Source organism: Hylobates moloch, unplaced genomic scaffold (genome assembly GCF_009828535.3).
Source record: "Hylobates moloch isolate HMO894 unplaced genomic scaffold, HMol_V3 SCAFFOLD_7, whole genome shotgun sequence".
Lineage (NCBI taxonomy): Eukaryota > Metazoa > Chordata > Mammalia > Primates > Hylobatidae > Hylobates > Hylobates moloch.
In genome coordinates this window covers 47,880,902-47,900,674 of record NW_026652282.1, presented here as the reverse complement: position 1 = coordinate 47,900,674, position 19,773 = coordinate 47,880,902, and the positions used below count along the sequence as shown (strand labels likewise).

Below are 19,773 nucleotides of genomic sequence, written 5' to 3'. Positions count from 1 at the left end.
GCCTCAGCCTCCTGAGTAGCTGGGACTACAGGAGCCCGCCACCACGCCCAGCTAATTTTTTGTATTTTTAATAGAGACGGGGTTTCACCATGTTAGCCAGGCTGGTCTTGAACTCCTGACCTTGTGATCCGCCCACCTTGGCCTCCCAAAGTGCTGGGATTACAGATGTGAGCCATCGAGCCCAGCCTTCCCCTTTTTTCTTTAAATTGTTATGTTGTTGTGAACTATATCGCTATGACAGAGTGTATTAAATTTGTATGTAGAGTATAAAGAATAATAAAGCTCTACATTTATTAAGAAATAGAACAGTACCATTACCTTAAAAGCCACCTGAGTGCCTCTCTCATTTGCATTTTCCTCCCTCATCACCGTAAGTAATATCTACCCAGATTTTTTTTTTTCTTTGAGATGGAGTCTTGTTCTGTCGCCCAGGTTGGAGTGCAGTGGCACAGTCTCAGCTCACCGCGACCTCTGCCTCCCGAGTTCAAGCAACTCTCCTGTCTCAGCTTCCCGAGTTGCTGGGATTACAGGCGCCTGCCACCACTCCCAGCTAATTTTTGTACTTCTAGTAGAGATGCGGTTTCACCATGTTAGCCAGGCTGGTCTCGAACTCCTGACTTCAAGTGATCCCCCCCCCCCCCCCCCCCACACCAGCTTCCCAAAGTGTTGGGATTACAGGTGTGAGCCACTGTGCCTCGCCCCCTACCCAGACTTTTGTGTTACTCATTTCTTTGTTTTTCATCATAGTTTACGTACGTAATATATTGTTTTGTTTTGAAAACTGAATGGCAAGCATGCACCTAGCTGGTGGGAAGGGGCAGTATTGGTACAATTAGGTGAAGAGTCCCAGGAGAGGATAAGCTGAAGAGAATTTCTCAGTTATAGCGAGTCTGGCTTCAGTTTCCCTAAGAGTTTACAAGAGCTACTTCTGGAGAAGTCAGAGGGTAAGGTTCTGAATGAGGCCAGGAAAATACACCCATGTCTCAGCGCAGTCAGGGCACCAGCAGGGCTATTGTGCAGGCCAGAAATTAGTTGTCTGGTTACCATATGGTTTGATGGGGAGTGGGCCACTCTGACTCTTTGCTTCCAATCTCTCTGTGACCAGCCCCCACCCTCAATAGTAGATCACAGCAGGCAACTTCTGTGGGGTGAAATGCATGTCCACACCTGCTCCAGGCAGCTGCAGTGCTGGTGGGAGGGTGTGCAGGAGCTGCAGCAGCATGCACTCAAAACCAGCCGAGTACAAACTGTCTGCGCCAGGCTTACCTGGGCATTCTGGCCTCAGGTTAAAAAGAAGGATGGGGCAATGACAGTGGGAACCTGGAAATGATAGCCTTTAACATGTCTTTCTGATCATACTGTTGTTCTAAACTGGAATAATTACTTTGGATATCTGGTACACAACTATCACCCTGGCATTTCCCATTACCATCTTCCTAGACTTCTCTGCTTCACTCCTGTATTTAATTTTGGATTTCCTAAATCCCATGTCTTCAGGGGACATGGGATTAGCTGGGTCCACTTTCATCTCCTAGAAGCCACTCTTCAGTCCTTTCCATGTCTCCACCCCATCTTCAAAGTCAGCAATGGCATATTGAATCCTTCTAGTGTCAGCAGCTGGTAAAAGATTCACCGAGATAATCTCCCTAGATTAAGGCCAATTGTGCTATGTATTATAGCAAACACAGTGATGGGAGTGATATCTCATATGCACAGGTTTGGGGATTAAGAGGGATCATCTTAAAGCAGATTGCAGGACTGAGAATGATATGTCATGGTACCTCCTCAAATGATCTTCTCTACTGTTCAGCCCTGTTCCTCTGAGATGACAAGGCAGAACCTTTTCTTCTTCTCTCACTCCTCTAATGCCTAGTAAGATGTAGTACTTTGCTGTTAGCATACTTGCCTCTGCCTAGAATGTTGGTCTCCACTCCAAACTTCTGCACATCCCTCAATAGTGTGCACGTTCCTTTTTTGGCTTTAATGCAGGTCAGAACTTACCTTCCAGGCTGTATGCGGTGGCTCATGCCTGTCATCCCAGCACTTTGGGGAGGCTGAGGTGAGAGGATTGCTTGAGCCCAGGAGTTTGAGACCAAAGCCCAAGCAATATAGGGAGACCCTGTCTCTACAAAAAATTAAAAATTAGCCAGGTGTGGTGGTGCATGCCTGTGATCCCAGCTACTCGGGAGGCTGAGGTGGGAGGATCACTTGAGCTGGGGAGGTCAAGGCTGCATTGACCTATCATCATACCACTGCATTCTAGCCTGGGCAACAGAGTGAGACCCTGTCTCTCAAAAACAAATCAAATAAAATAGAATTCTTCTGTGAAAACACTTACTCTATTACCTCCAGAGATGCAGCATGCTCCTACTTAAGACTTTTACAGCAGCTCATTTCAAGTTAAGTTATGTCCATTTCACACCACCTGATAGTGTGCTCATACAGGACAAAGGACCAACTTAGTCACCTGTATCTGGTGCTTAGTACTATGCACATTGTAGACACTTAATGTTGCTGAATGAGGAAACCTTTTTAATCCTTCAAAAAACGTAATGGCAGTTCTAAATTACCTGTGATAAGACTGCATATTCTGAAACATCAAGTTGTTTTGTTCGTTTTTGTTTAAAGCCTGAATTATTTTAACAATGCTTAGTAATACTATTGATTTTTCTCATGCCAATTAGAGGCTCTGGCATTTATGTATGTCTTTGTTTAAGAGAGAATATAGAAACAGATCAACCGTTAATTTGGAATTTGGGGGCATAAAATAACTGCTAGTAAAAAAAAAAAAAAAAGTTAAAATTGGCCGGGCGCAGTGGCTCATGCTTGTAATCCTAGCACTTTGGGAGGCCGAGGCAGTGGATCACGACATCAGGAATTCAAGACCAGCCTGGCCAACACAGTGAAACCCCATCTCTACTAAAAATACAAAAAAATTAGCTGGGCGTGGTGGCGGGCGCCTGTAATCCCAGCTACTTGGGAGGCTGAGGCAGGAGAATCTCTTGAACCCGGGAGGCAGAGTTGTGGTGAGCCAAGATCGTGCCACTGCACTCCAGCCTGGGTGACAGAGCTAGACTCTGTCTCAAAAAAAAAAAAAAAAGTTAAAATCTTAAATGTTAAAGAAGTAGTTTGCTTATTATATTTTGTAGGTCAAGTCTGGGTTCTTCCATGAAAGTGATTCCAAAGCTGTTGCTAAATCCATTAGAGACCGGGTGACACCGATAAAGAAGACAAGAGAGAAGAAGCCTGCTGGCTGTTTGGAAGAACGCAGGGATTCTCAGTGCAAGTCTATGGGTAATGTGTTCCCTCAGCCCCAGAATACAACTTTGCCCCCTGCTCCCGCTCAGCAAACTGGGGCTGAATGTGAAGAAACTGAAGTTGATCAACATGTTAGACAGCAGCTTCTACAAAGAAAACCACAGCAGCACTGCTCCTCTGTTACAGGTAACACAGTTACAGCTTGTAAAAGCAAACACATGTGCGATTATATTCCCTAATCTTTATTTATTTTGAAGGGCAGTGGTCGATGACCTATTTTGTTTCTTTTCCTTTTTATATGTTTGCTTATCTTTAAATAGCACTTCTGTGTTTTTCAGAGCATTCTGTTATCTATCATTTCATCAAGCCTTTTACAAAACCCCTGAAATAGACAAGCCGGCTAGTTTCCTTATATTAAAATTAAGAAACTGTTTTGTTAAGTGATTCTTCTAAGGTGCTAGTTGCAGAAGGATCATAATCTAGCATCTGGTTTCGTTTGGGGTATAAATAAAATGATCTTATTATCATTTTTGAGGGTCTAACATAAATCTTTTTTTTCTTTTTTTTTTTAAGACAGGGCCTTGCTCTGTCACCTAGGCTGGAGTGCAGTGGTGTGATCATGACTCACTGCAGCCTTGACCTCCCCAGGCTCAGGTGATCCTCCCACCTCAGCCACCTGAGTAGCTGGGACTACAAGTGCATGCCACTACACCTGGCTAATTTTTGTATTTTCTTTTGGTAGAGATGGGGTTTCACCATATTGGCCAGGCTGGTCTCAAACTCCTGGGCTCAAGCCATCTGCCCGCCTCAGCCTCCCAAAGTGTTAGGATTGTAGGCATGAGCCACCACGCCCAGCCACATAAATCTTTTAATAAAGAAAATTTAGAACTAAAGATAAAATTTATTCCTCAAGAAGGAATTTTTTAGTCTTTAAGACCCTTTGTATTTTAGGCTCAAGTATAACATTAACACAATTCCTCTAATTTTCTGCTGTAATGCATTTTCTTTTCCAGAAGGACACAGTATTTGCATAGTAATAACCTATTGTTCTACAAAGACAGTATTCTAGGTTATAGGAGAAAGAGAATATGATATATTTTACTGAAATCCTTATGTCAAGTGTAGATTAGTTAGGGATATACGTGACATGGCCAGCAAATGGAGTTGATTTTTATCTGATTCTCTGTTTTTAGGTTTGCTTTACTAAGAACATTTTAGTTATACCACAATGTCAACATTTCATTGCTTGATAAGAGTTTACATGCTGGTTTTTGATTAATGCTGTAGTGTAAATATTTTATTTGAAGGTATGTCAGGTTCTCAGAGTAAAAATGCCATTAAAGAAACACCATTACCTATACCATTTGGACATTTTGTGCTTCAAGTTTTCCCTTCTACCTGTTACTTACTTTCTTTGTTATAGGTGACAATTTGTCTGAGGCAGGAGCTGCATCAGTTATACATTCAGATACTTCAAGTCAGCCCAGTGTAGCCTATTCCTCAAATCAAACGATGGGCTCTCAAATGGTTTCTAACATCCCGCAGGCTGAAATAAATGTTCCAGGGCAAATTTATTCATCTCAGCAAGTAGTAGGACATTACCAGCAAGTTTCAGGGGTGAGGTGAACTGTTATATTTTTAAATATATAATCGGTGTATTTATTGTAAATGGGAAAGTTTATCTTTAATCTTTTTTTCCCCTTACTTTAACAGTTACAGAAGCAGCCAAAGCTGACTCAGCCACAGATTTTGCCTTTGGTTCAAGGTCAGTCCACTGTTTTACCTGTACATGTCCTTGGACCGACAGTTGTTTCACAACCCCAGGTTTCCCCACTAACTGTTCAGAAGGTCCCACAGATAAAGGTAAGACACATTTTAGAGGTTCTGTATTCATTTAAACAAATTTAACACTGCCTAGATTTTCTGACAGGCAAAGGTTCTCTTTTATAAATTCATTATAGTTTAGAGAAAGGTCACCAAAAGCTAAAAGTTGTTTATGCTTTCCTTCGCCCAAGACATCCCTTTTTTTTTTTTTTTTGAGATGGAGTGTCGCTCTTGCTGCTCAGGCTGGTGCAATCTCGGCTCACCGCAACCTCCACCTCCCAGGTTCAAGTGATTCTCCTGCCTCAGCCTCCCAAGTAGCTGGGATTACAGGCATGTGCCACCATGCCCGGCTAATTTTTTGTATTTTTAGTAGAAACAGCGTTTCTCCATGTTGGTCAGGTTGGTCTCGAACTCCTGACCTCAGGTGATCTGCCCGCCTCGGCCTCCCAAAGTGCTAGGATAACAGACATGAGCCACAGCACCCGGCCCAAGGCATTCCTCTTAATGTGTCTAACATTGTGTAACTAGAATCTTGAGATACTGCTTGTATAATTGGAGAAGAAACAGAGAACTCAGTATATATGGACAAAAGATTTATTTAGGACTGATCTCTTCCTCTTATTCATGATTATTTGTTCTTTGCATTAAACTTTTCCAGCCTGATTTGAACATGGAAGGATGTCTGTTGCAGTTAATTAGAAATAGTATTTCATAGATTTTCATAATTTTTAGCATGTTCATCTAAACTCTTGACTTGTTTTGGTTCACGTTTATTTCTGTAGGAGAAATAAGAAGTGTTTTTGTCTTTCAGACTCTTAAAGTCAGCATTATTGATTTCTGACAATGAGTTAACAGTCTTGTGAGTTTTTTTTAAATTAATTTATGTATTTTTTAATTATTGTACTTTAAGTTTTAGGGTACATGTGCACAACTGCAGGTTTGTTACATATGTATCCATGTGCCATGTTGGTGTGCTGCACCCATTAACTCATCATTTAGCATTAGGTGTATCTCCTAATGCTATCCCTCCCCCCTCCCCCCACCCCACAACAGTCCCTGGAGTGTAATGTTCCCCTTCCTGTGTCCATGTGTTCTCATTGTTCAATTCCCACCTATGAGTGAGAACATGCGGTGTTTGGTTTTTTTGTCCTTGCGATAGTTTACTGAGAATGATGGTTTCCAGTTTCATCCATGTCCCTACAAAGGACAAGAACTCATCATTTTTTATGGCTGCATAGTATTCCATGGTGTATACGTGCCACATTTTCTTAATCCAGTCTATCATTGTTGGACATTTGGGTTGGTTCCAAGTCTTTGCTATTGTGAATAGTGCCACAATAAACATATATATTAAGACTGTATCCTGGTTTCCTAGGTTATGGATTCTGGATGCATGGTTGCATTTTTCTTTACCACTACCTGGTTTTCTCCCCTCATCTCCCACCATACCTTGTATTTGTTTTCCCTCTCTGGGAGTGAGATGATCTAATAGCTGCTAGCTAACAGAGAATGCCTGGTTTAGCTAGTTGCTGGTGCATCTTTTAAGAGATTAGTATATTATCATTTCATCATGAAACTTTTAATGATTACCATCTTCTGGGGATATGAAGTAAAATAAACATGATCCTTGCCCTCAAAGAGCCCAGTCTTTTAGGGGAAATCATGCATGTACTTGACAAATGCCAGATGCATTTAAAACCTGCTAGGGGTAGATTTAGTTTGATATAGTTGAAGGTGCCAGATATTTGGCTAGTATTTATAAGTGATATGGTGCTTATTTATAATTGAGCTCATGTGGTAGTTTGATTTGCCTCTTTCTAAGCCTATAATGCAAAGTGTGTTGAATGGGAGCTTAAATTTAACTTAGGTTCAATTTATATAAGCATACAGGTATGTGCATTTTAAAATGTGTTCCAAAAATTTAATTATCAAAATGTTACTTGCTTATTTTAAAATAAAGCCCATAAAGTTATGAAAAAGAAAGTGAAAAATTACTTGTTATTTCTCCAGCTAGAGACAACTTATTGTTTTTTTGTTTTGTTTTGTTTTTTTGAGATGGAGTCTCATTCTGTCGCCCAGGCTGGAGTGCAGTGGCACGATCTCGGCTCACTGCAACCTCCGCCTCCCGGGTTCAAGCGATTCTTCTGCCTCAGCCTCCCGAGTAGGTGGCACTACAGGCACATGCCACCATGACGGCTAATTTTTTGTATTTTTAGTAGAGACGGGGTTTCACCGTGTTAGCCAGGATGGTCTCGATCTCCTGACCTCGTGATCCGCCCGCCTCGGCCTCCCAAAGTGCTGGGATCACAGGTGTGAGCCACCGTGCCCAGCTGATAACTTATTGTTTATGTTTGAGGTATAGCTTTTAGATTTATCTTTTTTTCTATGTACACATGTATAACTTTGTTTATATATACACATGTATATCACATACATACGATTTTTTGTAGCCTGCCCTTTTCACGTAATATATAGAAGCCACATAAGCAAGAACTTTTATTATATGGGTCTTTTTATGAGCATGGTAGCCCAAATTCTAGGAATTATTGCATCCAATCAGTATTTATTTCTGCCAACTCTCTCCTCTCTTCTTGAGAGAGTATCTATATTCATTTTAGGAATGATACTGAAATCCTTTGAGCTTTCTCATGGGACTTCCACTGTCAGGTGTGTGACGATGTCAGATTCGGATACTCAGAATCTCTGCCAAGGTTTGAATGAGTTATGTAGTAAATGCGATAAATAAGAAACCATGAGTGGTATATTGCTGTGACTGGTCTCAACCCCTTAGTGTATTCAGTTAACTAGCATTTACTCATGGTATTAGGATTTTTATGGGACTAATGCTATACCTAGCACCTTTTTGATAATTTGCTGAAATTTTTGGAACATAGCATTATTTTCTCTATCAATATGTCTGGGAAAGTCCCATTAAAATGGGCATAGTATATGCATTTATAATTTGAATTCTCCTTTTACCCGTAGCTGGCCTTTGGAGCAGATAGAAAAACTTTAGCCCAACCTATGACTTTAGACTTGTCAGTTACTGGAGTTCCACAATCAATCCTTTCTTTTTTTTTTTTTTTTTTAGACAGAGTCTCGCTCTGTCACCCAGGCTGGAGTGAAGTGGTGTGGTCTCAGCTCACTGCAACCTCCGCCTCCTGGCTTCAAGCGGTTCTCCCACCTCAGCCTCCCAAGTAGCTGGAACTACAGGAGCACACCAGCATGCCTGGCCAATTTTTGTATTTTTAGTAGAGATGGGGTTTTGTCATGTTGGCCAGGCTGGTCTTGAACTCCTGGCCTCAAGTGATCTGCCCGCCTTGGCCTCCCAAAGTGCTGGGATTACAGGTGTGAGCCACCATGCCTGGCCACAACCAATCCTTTCTGCAGTTTCTCCTCAGACATTTTCTGCTTCACAGATGACTTCCCAGCATCCAACAGTTCGTCTTCAACTTGAGCGTGATCCTAGAAATGGGAATCAGGCATTAACCAAAGCACCAGATGCCAGTCAGACTTCTAGTTTCTTACTGGTTAATCAACCTCAAGCTTTGATGAATCATTCTTCTGTCCAACATGTGAGCAGTGCACAGAATGCTGCTGGTACAACTCAGCTCCCTTCTAATTCCATTGGGGGGCATTCAGGGGCCCATCAGCCTTCACAAAAGATACATTCAGTATCACAGCCATACCCATCAGAAGTCTCTAACTTCAGATTCTTCAAGGCCACAAAGCCAGACTGTGCAAGGAATATTGTTTCCGAGCCTGTATTCAGCAACAATCATTAATTTTACAACCTAAGATTTTGGCATCTCCACAGAAAAATGTTCAGCAGGATTATATTCTGCAAGAGTCTGAAGCTCTTGCAAGTCAGCAACAGCCAAAGGGTGGTATTGAAAATGTGATTCAGCCCCTGGAATAGCCTTCTTATTCTGTTCAACACACTTCCAGGGCCACCTGCAGAATTATCATCCTTCCCATTGAAGGCTCCTGAGCAGCTGCCCTTTGTGATATGTCCCCAGCAACAAACTTCTTACTCATCACAGCCAACTTACTCAATTCAGGCTCCACTACATAAACAGCCTGTTTATTCACTGCCAGTCCTGGAGCATCCTCTTTACACTGTACAACCGCCGAGATCACAGCCAGCCTATTCTATGCAGACTTCTTATCCAGTCCCAGCTGCAGCACAGCCCTCATATTTGGCAAAGACTCACGTGCAGTCTGCTTATCTAGTGCAACCTCTGCTTCACTCACCTTTTCCAGACCAGGCAGCATATGCAATCCAGGCAGCTTACCTTGTGCAACCTATGGAACAGCCTGCTTATCAGGCACTGCCTCTTGAGCATGTATCTTATTTAGGACAAACTGCTTACACCATCCAGACAACTGAACATGCAACCTTCATAACCCAGCAGGTATATACAATAAGCCCTCCTGATAGCAAGGGAGTACACATGACAGACAAACTCTGCACATCAGAAGTTATACTCTGTACCACCATTTGTAGCACAGACTTTTGAGCAACAAGCCTATTTAACACAACCCCAAGGTAGTTCTTCTTCAACATTGGAACAAAGGATATATTTAATACCAACCTTAGATACACAGACACATTCTACTGAGCCTTTATTTAATGTCCAGCTTTCAGCGACTCCATCCCAAGCAGATGTCAGTTTTGGACACCAGCAGCTAAAAGCTCAGGCCCAGGCAACTAGCATTATATCTCAGAGGGCAGTGGAAGGACAGCTTCAAAACCCTGAGCAGATGTCCTTCATTCAGCAGGCCTCTTCACAGGCCCAGATCCAGCCCCCACATTTCTCAGCACAGTTTTCCCAATCACATCTAGCACCAAGCCAGGTTTCTCACTTAGCTTTCATTCAGCAGCAGCAGATGACTCATTCATCTCATAGACAAGCACAGGAAACCCATCAGTTGTCTACTCAGGAAGGTCCCATAAATCAACAGCAATCTTTGTTTAGTCAACATGCTGCTCTCCAGCAGCAGGTACCTCATTGACAGGCACCTAAGCAAGTTCAGCCATTACCAGGTATTCCAAACACCGTTACAAACATGGTCCAGATTATACATCCATTGCAAGAACAGTTGCAACTGGCAGCCCTGGAACGACAATATATAATACAGCCTTTAGAGCAGCCTCAAGTACTTCAGGCACTAGATAACAGTCAGACTTTTCCGCTACAGAAAAACCTAGCACAATACCAGCCAGCATACATCCAGCAGCAGTCTGCTGACCAACCGCAGTGGTAGCCATCTTACAGCTTAGCACCTGTTTCTGGGTCATCAGAGCCACAATTACAACAGCAGACCCTCTATCAAAGCTCTGGGATAGCCCTTCCAAATGAGCAATCTTTAGTTCATCTCCTGACACTTAGCATTCTGCTAGACGCTTCCACTGCTTTTCAGAGCATTTCTGTTTCTGTGTCACACACACAGCAGCATTTACAAGGCCAAGAAATTCCAAAGGTAAATCCTCGTGGGGGAAAATAAGGATGATTGTGATTTTTCTGCGATGTTTAAGGGTCAGGATGATAGTGAACTATAATAGATACAGCACTTCAGTGGGAGTCATGGTCTCTGTTCCTGACTCTTTTCCTTATTTACTGAGTGACCTTGATTCAGGTCTTTTCTAAATTTTCTCATCTGTAAAGTGAAGGGATTAGACCAGATGACTACAATTAAAAAAAATTTTTTTGAGGACCTACTTAGGATATAACAGTGAATAAAATACAAAAACCCCCTCTGTCACTGAGGTTTGTTGTCTAATGGGGAAAGATTGTCAATAACCATTATAAAAAGGAAATTATACAGTACAAGGTGCTTTGGGGAAAATGTAGAGCAGGAAAAGGAGGAAAGTGGGTTGCAGTTTTAAGGAAGATGGCCATCAGAGTAGGTCTCATTGAGAAGGTAACATTTGAGCAGACACTTGAAGGAAGTGAGGGAGTCAATAATGTATATTTCAGACAGAGGGAATAACAGGTGCAAAGGCCCTAAGGGAGAAGTTTGTCTGGAAACAGCAAGGAGTTTCTGTTTGGAAAACAGCAAGGAGGCAAGTGTAGCTTTCCAAGTTCCTTTAGTCCTAAAATGTTTGGAACCTATGGTTCTCTTATTGTTCTACATTTATAATAAAGCATTTGCCTTTGTGAGATAATACTATTGAGTGATTCTTATTGCCAAATACTATCCCAAAGGCATTACATGTACATCCTCACACCAACCCTAGGAATCCCATTATTACCTTTTTTTACCGATGAAGAAACTGAGGTTCATAGAGGTTAAGTAACTTTTCTAGTGTCATACCCGAAAGCTAGCATTTGAACCCAGCATATTCAATCATTTTACTACCCATCCGCTTTGTAAGATAGTTACCCTCCCCTCCAGAATTGGAGAAAAAGGTTTTGATGGCTTCAGTGAGATTTAGTTAATTTGGGAAATTGATTGCTTTTTTTTTTTTTTTTTTTTGAGATGGGGTCTTGCTCTGTCACCCAGGCTGGAGTGCAGTGGCGCCATCTCAGGTTACTGCAACCTCTGCCTCCCTGGTTCAACTGATTCTCCTGCCTCAACCTCCCGAGTAGCTGGGATTACAGGCATCTGCCACCACGCCCAGCTAATTTTTGTATTTTCAGTAGAGAGAGAGATTCACCATGTTGGCCAGGCTGGTCTGGCACTCCTGACCTCAAGTGTTCCACCCACCTCAGCCTCCCAAAGTGCTGAGATTACAGATGTAAGCCACCATGCCCAGCCCTTGATTGAATTAATTAAAGCAAAGAACTGAGAATCTGACTTATTCTTTTTGCTCTTCTCCCCTGCTTTAGGTATATCTAAAACACACTGAATTTGTTGTTTGGCTAATAAAATACTTTGAGGTCCTTAGATAAAAGGTGTGCTATGCTGTATGAGTTATTTTCTAGTGATAATATATTACTCTACCAAACAGCTATTACCTCAGGTATTCTGTATTTTATAAAATCTCCTCTTCATCAAGGGCATAAATTATAATGGATTTCAGTATGTGCATGCTGACTTCTAACAGGACTGAGCGAGAATAAATAAAGATCTTTGCAGCTGAAGTTTCTTCAGACAGGGGCATACTATTCTGGGATTTATTTATTTTAGATTAAGGGGTTTAACAAACTATTTTTTCTTCTCCCCCCCCCTTTTTTTGTTTGTTTGTTTTCCTGCACTACACAGATGTAATTAGCAAAATATTTTGGATTTTAATGTTCATTCTGTGGGCAGATTGCATGTGTTGTATACTTTCCTTACCTAACTAAAACATTTTCCCCAACATCTTGTTAAGAAAAACTTCAAATATACAGAATATTGGAAAAAATTGTAGCATGAACACCCATATACCTAACACCTAAATTATACAGTTAACTTTTGCTCTATTTGCTCTATCACATACCTATTTATCCCCCTTTATCCCTTTATTAATCCATTTTATTTTTCTGGTGCATTTCAAAGTTTAAAGGAAGTTGCTAACATCAGTATACATCATCCATAAATGCATATCATTGACTAGAACTCAGTATTTATATTTTTTAGTTTAAATGTATATACAGTAAAATGCATAAATCATAATTCGTGAGTTTCGACAAATGCTTACACCCATATAACCCCAACCATTATCAAGACATAGAACAGGTGTTGACAGTCTTTTTCTGTAAAGGTCTGGATAGTAAATATTGTAGGCTTTGCAGGCTATATAATCTCTGTTGCAGTTACTCAGTTCTGCTGTTGTATGCATGAAAACAACCATAAATATGTAAACAAATAGGCGCGGCTGTGTTCCAATAAACCTTTGCTCACAAAAACAGGTGGTGTGCCAGATTTGGCCTGAAGGCTGTGGCTTGCCCACCTGATAGAGAATATTGCCATTACTCCAGAAAGTTCCCTCATGCCCCTTCCCAGTCAGTTTTCTCCACACCCGTTAGAGTCAACCGCTGTTGATTATTTGTTGTTGTTTTTTGAGATAAGGTCTTGCTCTTTTCCCAGGCTGGAGTGTAGTGGTGCAAACACAGCTCACTGCAGCCCCGACCTCCTGGCTTAAGCCATCCTTGCACCTCAGCCTCCCACGTAACTGGGACCACAGGTGCACACCATTCCGCCTGGCTAAGTTTTTTATTTTTTTGTAGAGATGGGGTCTTGCCATGTTGCCCAGGCTGGTCTTGAACTCCTAGGCTCACAGGGTCTTCCCATGTTGGCTTTCCAAAGTGCTGGAATTACAGATGTAAGTCACCATGCCTAGCCAATGTTTTCACCATAGATTAGCTTAGCTTGTTCTAGACTTTCATATAAATGGAACAATATAATATATATTCTTGTGTAAGGCTTCTCTCATTCAACATGTTTTTGAGATTGATCCATGTTGTGTATGTATCAGTAGCTTTTTTTTTTTTTTTTTTTTTGAGACGGAGTTTCGCTCTTGTTGCTCAGGCTGGAGTGCAATGGCTTGATCTCGGCTCACTGCAACCTCCGCCTCCTGGGTTCAAATGATTCTCCTGCCTCAGCCTCCCGAGTAGCTGGGATTACAGGCATGCACCACCACGCCCGGCTAATTGTATTTTTAGTAGAGATGGGGTTTCTCCATGTTGGTCAGGCTGGTCTGGAACTCCTGACCTCAAGTGATCCGCCAGCCTCAGCCTCCCAAAGTGCTGGGATTATAGGCGTGAGCCACTGTGCCCAGCCAGCTCATTCTTTTTTTTAACTGCAGAATAATATTTCATTTTATGGATATACCAAATTTGTTTATCTATTCTACTCACAAACACCTAAGTGATTTCTAGTTTTGGGCTATTGTGAATAAAGCTGCAATGAACATCCCTATATAAGTTTTTTTTTGTAAACATGTTTTCGTTTCTCTTGAATTATACCTAGAAATAGAATTGCTGGGTCATAGAATAAGTGTTTGACTTTTTAAGAAATTGCAAGTTTTCTGAATTGGCTGCACTAACACCAGCAATGTATGAGAGCTCCACACCCTCACCAGCATTTTTAATTTTAGTTATTCTAGTTGTTGTATAGTGGTATCTCAACGTGGTTTTAATCTGTATTTCCCCAATGACTATGATGTTGAGTACCTTTTCATGTATTTGTTGGCCTTTGTACATCTTTCTTTGTGAAGTGCCTGTTCAAGTCATTTACCCATTTTATTTGCTCATGTTTGTCTTTTTATTATGGATTTACAGAAATTCCTTATATATTCTGGATTATACAAGTCCCTTGTCAGATACATGTTTTATAAATATATTCTCCAGTCTTTATATTGCCCATTCGTTTTTGTAATGGTCTCATTTAATGAGACAAAGTATTTAATTTTGATGAAGTCTGATTCATCAAAGTTTTTCTATTGTAGTTACTACTTTCTGTGGCCCATGAAACCTTTGCCTATATCCAAGTTACAAGGAAACTTTCATATGGTTTATAGTTTTATGTTTAAGTCCATGGTTCATCTTGAATTAATTTTTATGAATGCTGTGAAGTAAGGGGTCAAGTTTCTTTTTTATTTTTCCTCTAGGAATATCCTAACAGCTTCATCTGTTGAAAAGACATCCCTTTCTCCACATCTTTACCAACACTTGTTATCTGTCTTTTTTTTTTTTTGAGACTGAGTCTTGTTCTGTCGCCCAGGCTGGAGTGCAGTGGCATGATCTCGGCTCACTGCAAGCTCCACCTCCCAGGTTCACGCCATTCTCCTGCCTCAGCCTCCCAAGTAGCTGGGACTACAGGCGCCTGCCACTACGCCCGGCTAATTTTTTGTATTTTTAGTAGAGACGGGATTTCACCGTCTTAGCCAGGATAGTCTCGATCTCCTGACCTTGTGATCCGCCCACCTTGGCCTCCCAAAGTGCTGGGATTACAGGCGTGAGCCACTGCGCCCGGCCCATGTGTCTTTTTTATTGTAGACATCCTAGTGGGTGTGATGTAGTATCTCATTGTGGTTTTGATTTGCATTTTTCTGAAGACTAATGATGTTGAGCATCTTTTTATATGCATATAGGTCCTTCATGTATCTTCTTTTATTGTCTTTGGAGAAATATCTATTGAAATCCTTTGCCTAGTTTTTATTTTATTATTTTATTTTATTTTTTGTAGAGATGAGGTCTCGCCACATTGCCCTGGCTGGTTTTGAACTCCTGGTCTCAAGCAATCCTCCCACCTTGGCCTCCCAAAGTGCCAGGATTACAGGCATGAGCCACTGCGCCTAACCCCTTTACCCAGTTTTTAATCGGGTATCTTTTTGTCTTTTTATTATTGAGTTATAAGAGTTCTTTATATATTCTGGATACTTAGACCATTATCAGATGTATGATTTACAAATATTTTCTCCCATTCTGTGTGTTGTCTTTTCACCTTCTTGATGGTGTCCTTTGTGGCATAATTTTTTTTAAAAGTTTGATAAAGTCCAATTTCTCAGTGTTTTCTTTCGTTACTTTGTGCTTTTGGTGTCATATCTAAGAAACTATTGCTTGATCTAAGGTCATGAAGATTTTGTCCTGTATTTTCTTCTAAGAGTTTTAAATTTTAGCTCTTAAATTTGGGTCTTTGATCCATTTTGAGTTAATTGTTGTATATAGTTTGAGGTAGGGGTCCAATTTCATTCTATCCATGTGGACATCCAGTTTTTCCAGCGCCATTTATTCAAAAGACTATTCACCCATTGAATAGCCTTGGCACCCTTGTTGAAAATCAATTCACCATAAAAGTATGAGTGTTCCAACTTAGTTTTCCTTTCTCAAGACTATTTTGGTTCCTCTGAGTCCCTTGCATTTCCACATGAATTTTAGGATCAGCTTGTCAAGTTGTTTCCAAAAAGCCAGCTGGGATTTTGATAGGCATTGTGTTAACTTTGTATATTGCTAGGGTAGTATTGTCTCTTAATAATATAAAGTCTTAGAGTCCAGGAACATGGATGTCTTTTCATTAAACTAGGTGTACTTTAAGTGTTGGCAAAGGTGTGGAGAAAAGGGAACCCTTGTACACTGTTGATGGGAATGTAAATTGGTGTAGCCATTATGGAAAACAGTATGAAGCCAGGTGCAGTGGCTCACAGCTGTGATCCCAATACTTTGGGAGGCTGAGGCACGAGGATCACTTTAGCCCAGGAGTTCAAGACCAACCTGGGCAACATAGGGAGACCTCCTCGTCTCTACAAAAAAATTAAAAAGTTAGCTAGGTGTGGTGGCATGTACCCCATAGTCCCAGCTACTCAGGAGGCTGAGGCAGAAGGATCCTTTGAACCCAGGAGGTCAAGGCTGCAGTAAGCTGTGCTTGCACCACTGCACTCCAGCCTGGGCAACAGAGCAAGACCCTGTGTCAAAAACAAACAAAAACAATATAAAAGTTCCTCAAAAAATTTAAAAAAAAAAAGCTACGATACAATCCAGCCATTCCACTTCTGGACATATATCCAAACGAAAAGAAATCAGTATCTTGACATATCTGCAGCCTCATGTTCATTGCAGCTTTATTCACAATAGCCAAGATATGGAAACAACTTAAGTGTTGACAGACGAATGGATAACAAAAATGTGTGTGTGCATATACACACATGTGTATGTATGTATATATATATATACACACATGTGTATGTATGTATATATATATACACACATGTGTATGTATGTATATATATATACACACACACACAAAGAAGGAAATTCAGGAAATCAGCCACTAAAAAAGAAGGAAATCCTGCTATTTATGACAACATGGATGAACCAGGAGGACATTATGCTAAGTGAAGCCAGATACAGAAAGATACTGTATGATCTTACTTATATGTGGAATCTATAAATATCAAACTCACAGAAGCAGAGAGTAGAACACTGGTTGGCAAGGGCTGAGAAGTAGGAGAAATGGAGAGACTTGGTTAAAGGGTATAAACTTTTACTTATAAGATGAATAAGTTCTAGGGATGCAATGTATTATTTACTTGAAAAAAATTTTTTTTTGAGTCAGTGTCTCACTCTGTTGCTCAGGCTGGAGTGCAGGGGTGCAATCTCGGCTCACACAACCTCTGCCTCCTGGGTTCAAGTGATTCTCATGCCTCAGCTTCCCAAGTAGCTGAGACTACAGGCGTACGCCACCATGCCCAGCTAATTTTTGTGTTTTTAGTAGAGACGGGATTTCGCCATGTTGTCCAGACGTCTCGAACTCCTGGCCTCAAGTGATCTGACACTTCAGCCTCCCAAAGGGCTGGGATTACAGGCGTGAGCCACCGTGCCCAGCCCTAAAAGAGATCTTAAGTATCCTCACCACACATACACGTACAAAGGGTAACTTTGTGTTGTGATTGATATGTTAATTAATTTTATTGTGGTAATCATTTCACAGTGTATATGTATAGCAAATCATCACATTGTACATCTTGAATATATACAATTTTTGTTTGTCAATTATACCTCAATAAAGCTGGGAAAAAATAGCTGGTTTTTAATTTCAGCAGTATTTTGTAATTCTCAGCAAATAAGTCTTTTTTTTATTTTTCAACTTTTATTTTAGAATCAGGGAGTATTTGTACAGGATTGTCACAGAGGTATATTGCATGATGCTGAGGTCTGGGGTTTGACTGAACTCATCACTCAGATATGGAGCATAGTACCCAATGGTTTTTCAGCTTTTTTCCCCATCCCTTTCTCTCCCCTGTCATAGTCCCCAGTGTTTACTCTTTTCATCTTTATGTCCACATGTACCCAGTGTTTAGCTCCCACTTATATGTGAGAACATGTGATACTTGGTTTTCTGTTTCTGTGTTAGTTCGCCTAGGATAATGGCCTCCAGCTTCATCCTTGTTGCTGCAAAGGACATGATTCCATTCTTTTTTATGGCTGCATAGTATTCCGCAAGTCTTTACAATTCTTTGTAAAGTTTTTTCCTAAGTTATTATTTTTGTTGTTATTATAAATGGAATTGTTTTCTTAATTTCCATTTGGATTGTTAATTGCTAAGGCATACAAATACAATTGATTTTTGTGAGTTGCCCTTATATCCTATAATTTTGCTAAATTTGTTTCTTAGCTCCAATAGTTTTTTTGTAGATTCTGTAGGAATTTCTATAATAAGATCATATCATCTGAGACTAGAGATGGTTTTAATTTTGCTTTCCAATTTAAATTTTTTTTTTTTTTTTGAGACAGAGTCTCACTCTGTCACCCAGGCTGGAGTGCAGTGGCGCAATCTTGGCTCTCTGCAATCTCCGCCCCCCAGGTTCAAGCGATTCTCCTGCCTCAGCCTCCCGAGTAGCTAGGATTACAGTTGCCTGCCACCGTGCCCAGCTAATTTTTGTATTTTTAGTAGAGACGTGGTTTCACCACGTTGGCCAGGCTGGTAAACTCCTGACCTCAGGTGATCCACCCGCCTTAGCCTCCCAAAGTGCTGGGATTACAGGCATGAACCACCATGCCTGGCCTATGTTAATGTTTTTTAAATTAGAGGCATTCACAAGGTAATATGTTAATTTGTATATGGTTTTGAGATTTAGATTCAGGGTTTTTTTTGGGGGGGGGGAAGTTTCCCTATAGATGTTTAATTGAAAACACTGCTTGTCTTTCTTTCAATTGCTTTTATATTTCTGTCAAAAATCAGTTTGGCATATTTGCGTGGGTCTTTTCTTCTGGGTTCTGTATTCTGTTTAATTCATTTATGTTTTTAACTCTCTGTTAATTACATACTCTCTTGACTACTATAGCTATATGTAGAGAGCCTTAATATTGGGTAGTGTGATTGCTACCCAATATTCTTTATTCTTTTTTTAAGTTTTTTTTTTTAGCTCTTCTGGATTTCTATTTTTTCATATAAATTTTAGAATAATCTTGTCTATGTCCACAGAAAACCTTGGTGGGATTTTGATAGTAATTGTATTAGTCCTATACATGACTTGGGGAAAATTGACATCTTGACTATGTTGGGCCTTCAAGTTCAGGAACATGATATGTCTCTTCATTTATTTAGGTCTTCTTTGATTTCTTTCATCAGCATTTTGTAATTTTCAGCATACAAGTCCTAAGGCTCTTTTGTTAAGTTTGTGCCTAAGTATCTGGTTTAATTTTGAAGGATTATAAATAATTGTGCTCTTTTTTTTTTCCGAGGCAGGGTCTCACTCTGTTGCCTAGGCTGGAGTTCAGTGGTGTGATCTCAGCTCACTGCAGCCTCTACTTCCCAGGCTCGAGCAATCCTCCCACCACAGCCTCCCAAAGTAGCTGGGACTACAGGCGCGTGCCACCATGCCCGGCTAATTTTTGTACGTTTAGTGGAGATGAGGTTTCGCCATGTTGCCCAGGCTGATGTTGAATTCCCAGGCTCAAGCGGTCCACCCGCCTCAGCCTCCCAAAGTACTAGGATTACAAGTGTGAGCCACTGCGCCTGGCTAATATTGTAGTTTTTAATGTCAGTTTTCACATGTTCCTTGTTAAAGTATAGAAATGTGATTGTGTGGCCGGGCGCGGTGGCTCACGCTTGTAATCCCAGCACTTTGGGAGGCCGAGGCGGGCGGATCACGAGGTCAGGAGATCGAGACCACGGTGAAACCCCGTCTCTACTAAAAATACAAAAAAATTAAAAAATTAGCCGGGCGTGGTGGCGGGCGCCTGTAGTCCCAGCTACTCGGAGAGGCTGAGGCAGGAGAATGGCGTGAACCCGGGAGGTGGAGCTTGCAGTGAGCCGAGATCG

At 41.0% G+C, this 19,773-nt stretch overlaps 1 protein-coding gene across 1 annotated transcript in view; it reads left to right on the top strand.

The window, feature by feature from the left end:
• The window catches only part of WNK3 (WNK lysine deficient protein kinase 3), a 150,942-nt gene that overhangs the window by 60,229 nt on the left and 70,940 nt on the right, over positions 1-19,773 (top strand). Inside the window, exons 8-10 of the mRNA XM_032756198.2 lie at positions 3,150-3,444; positions 4,682-4,875; positions 4,972-5,121. Of these exons, the coding sequence (XP_032612089.1) occupies positions 3,150-3,444; positions 4,682-4,875; positions 4,972-5,121 (639 nt within the window). The remainder of the gene's footprint in view (positions 1-3,149; positions 3,445-4,681; positions 4,876-4,971; positions 5,122-19,773) is intronic.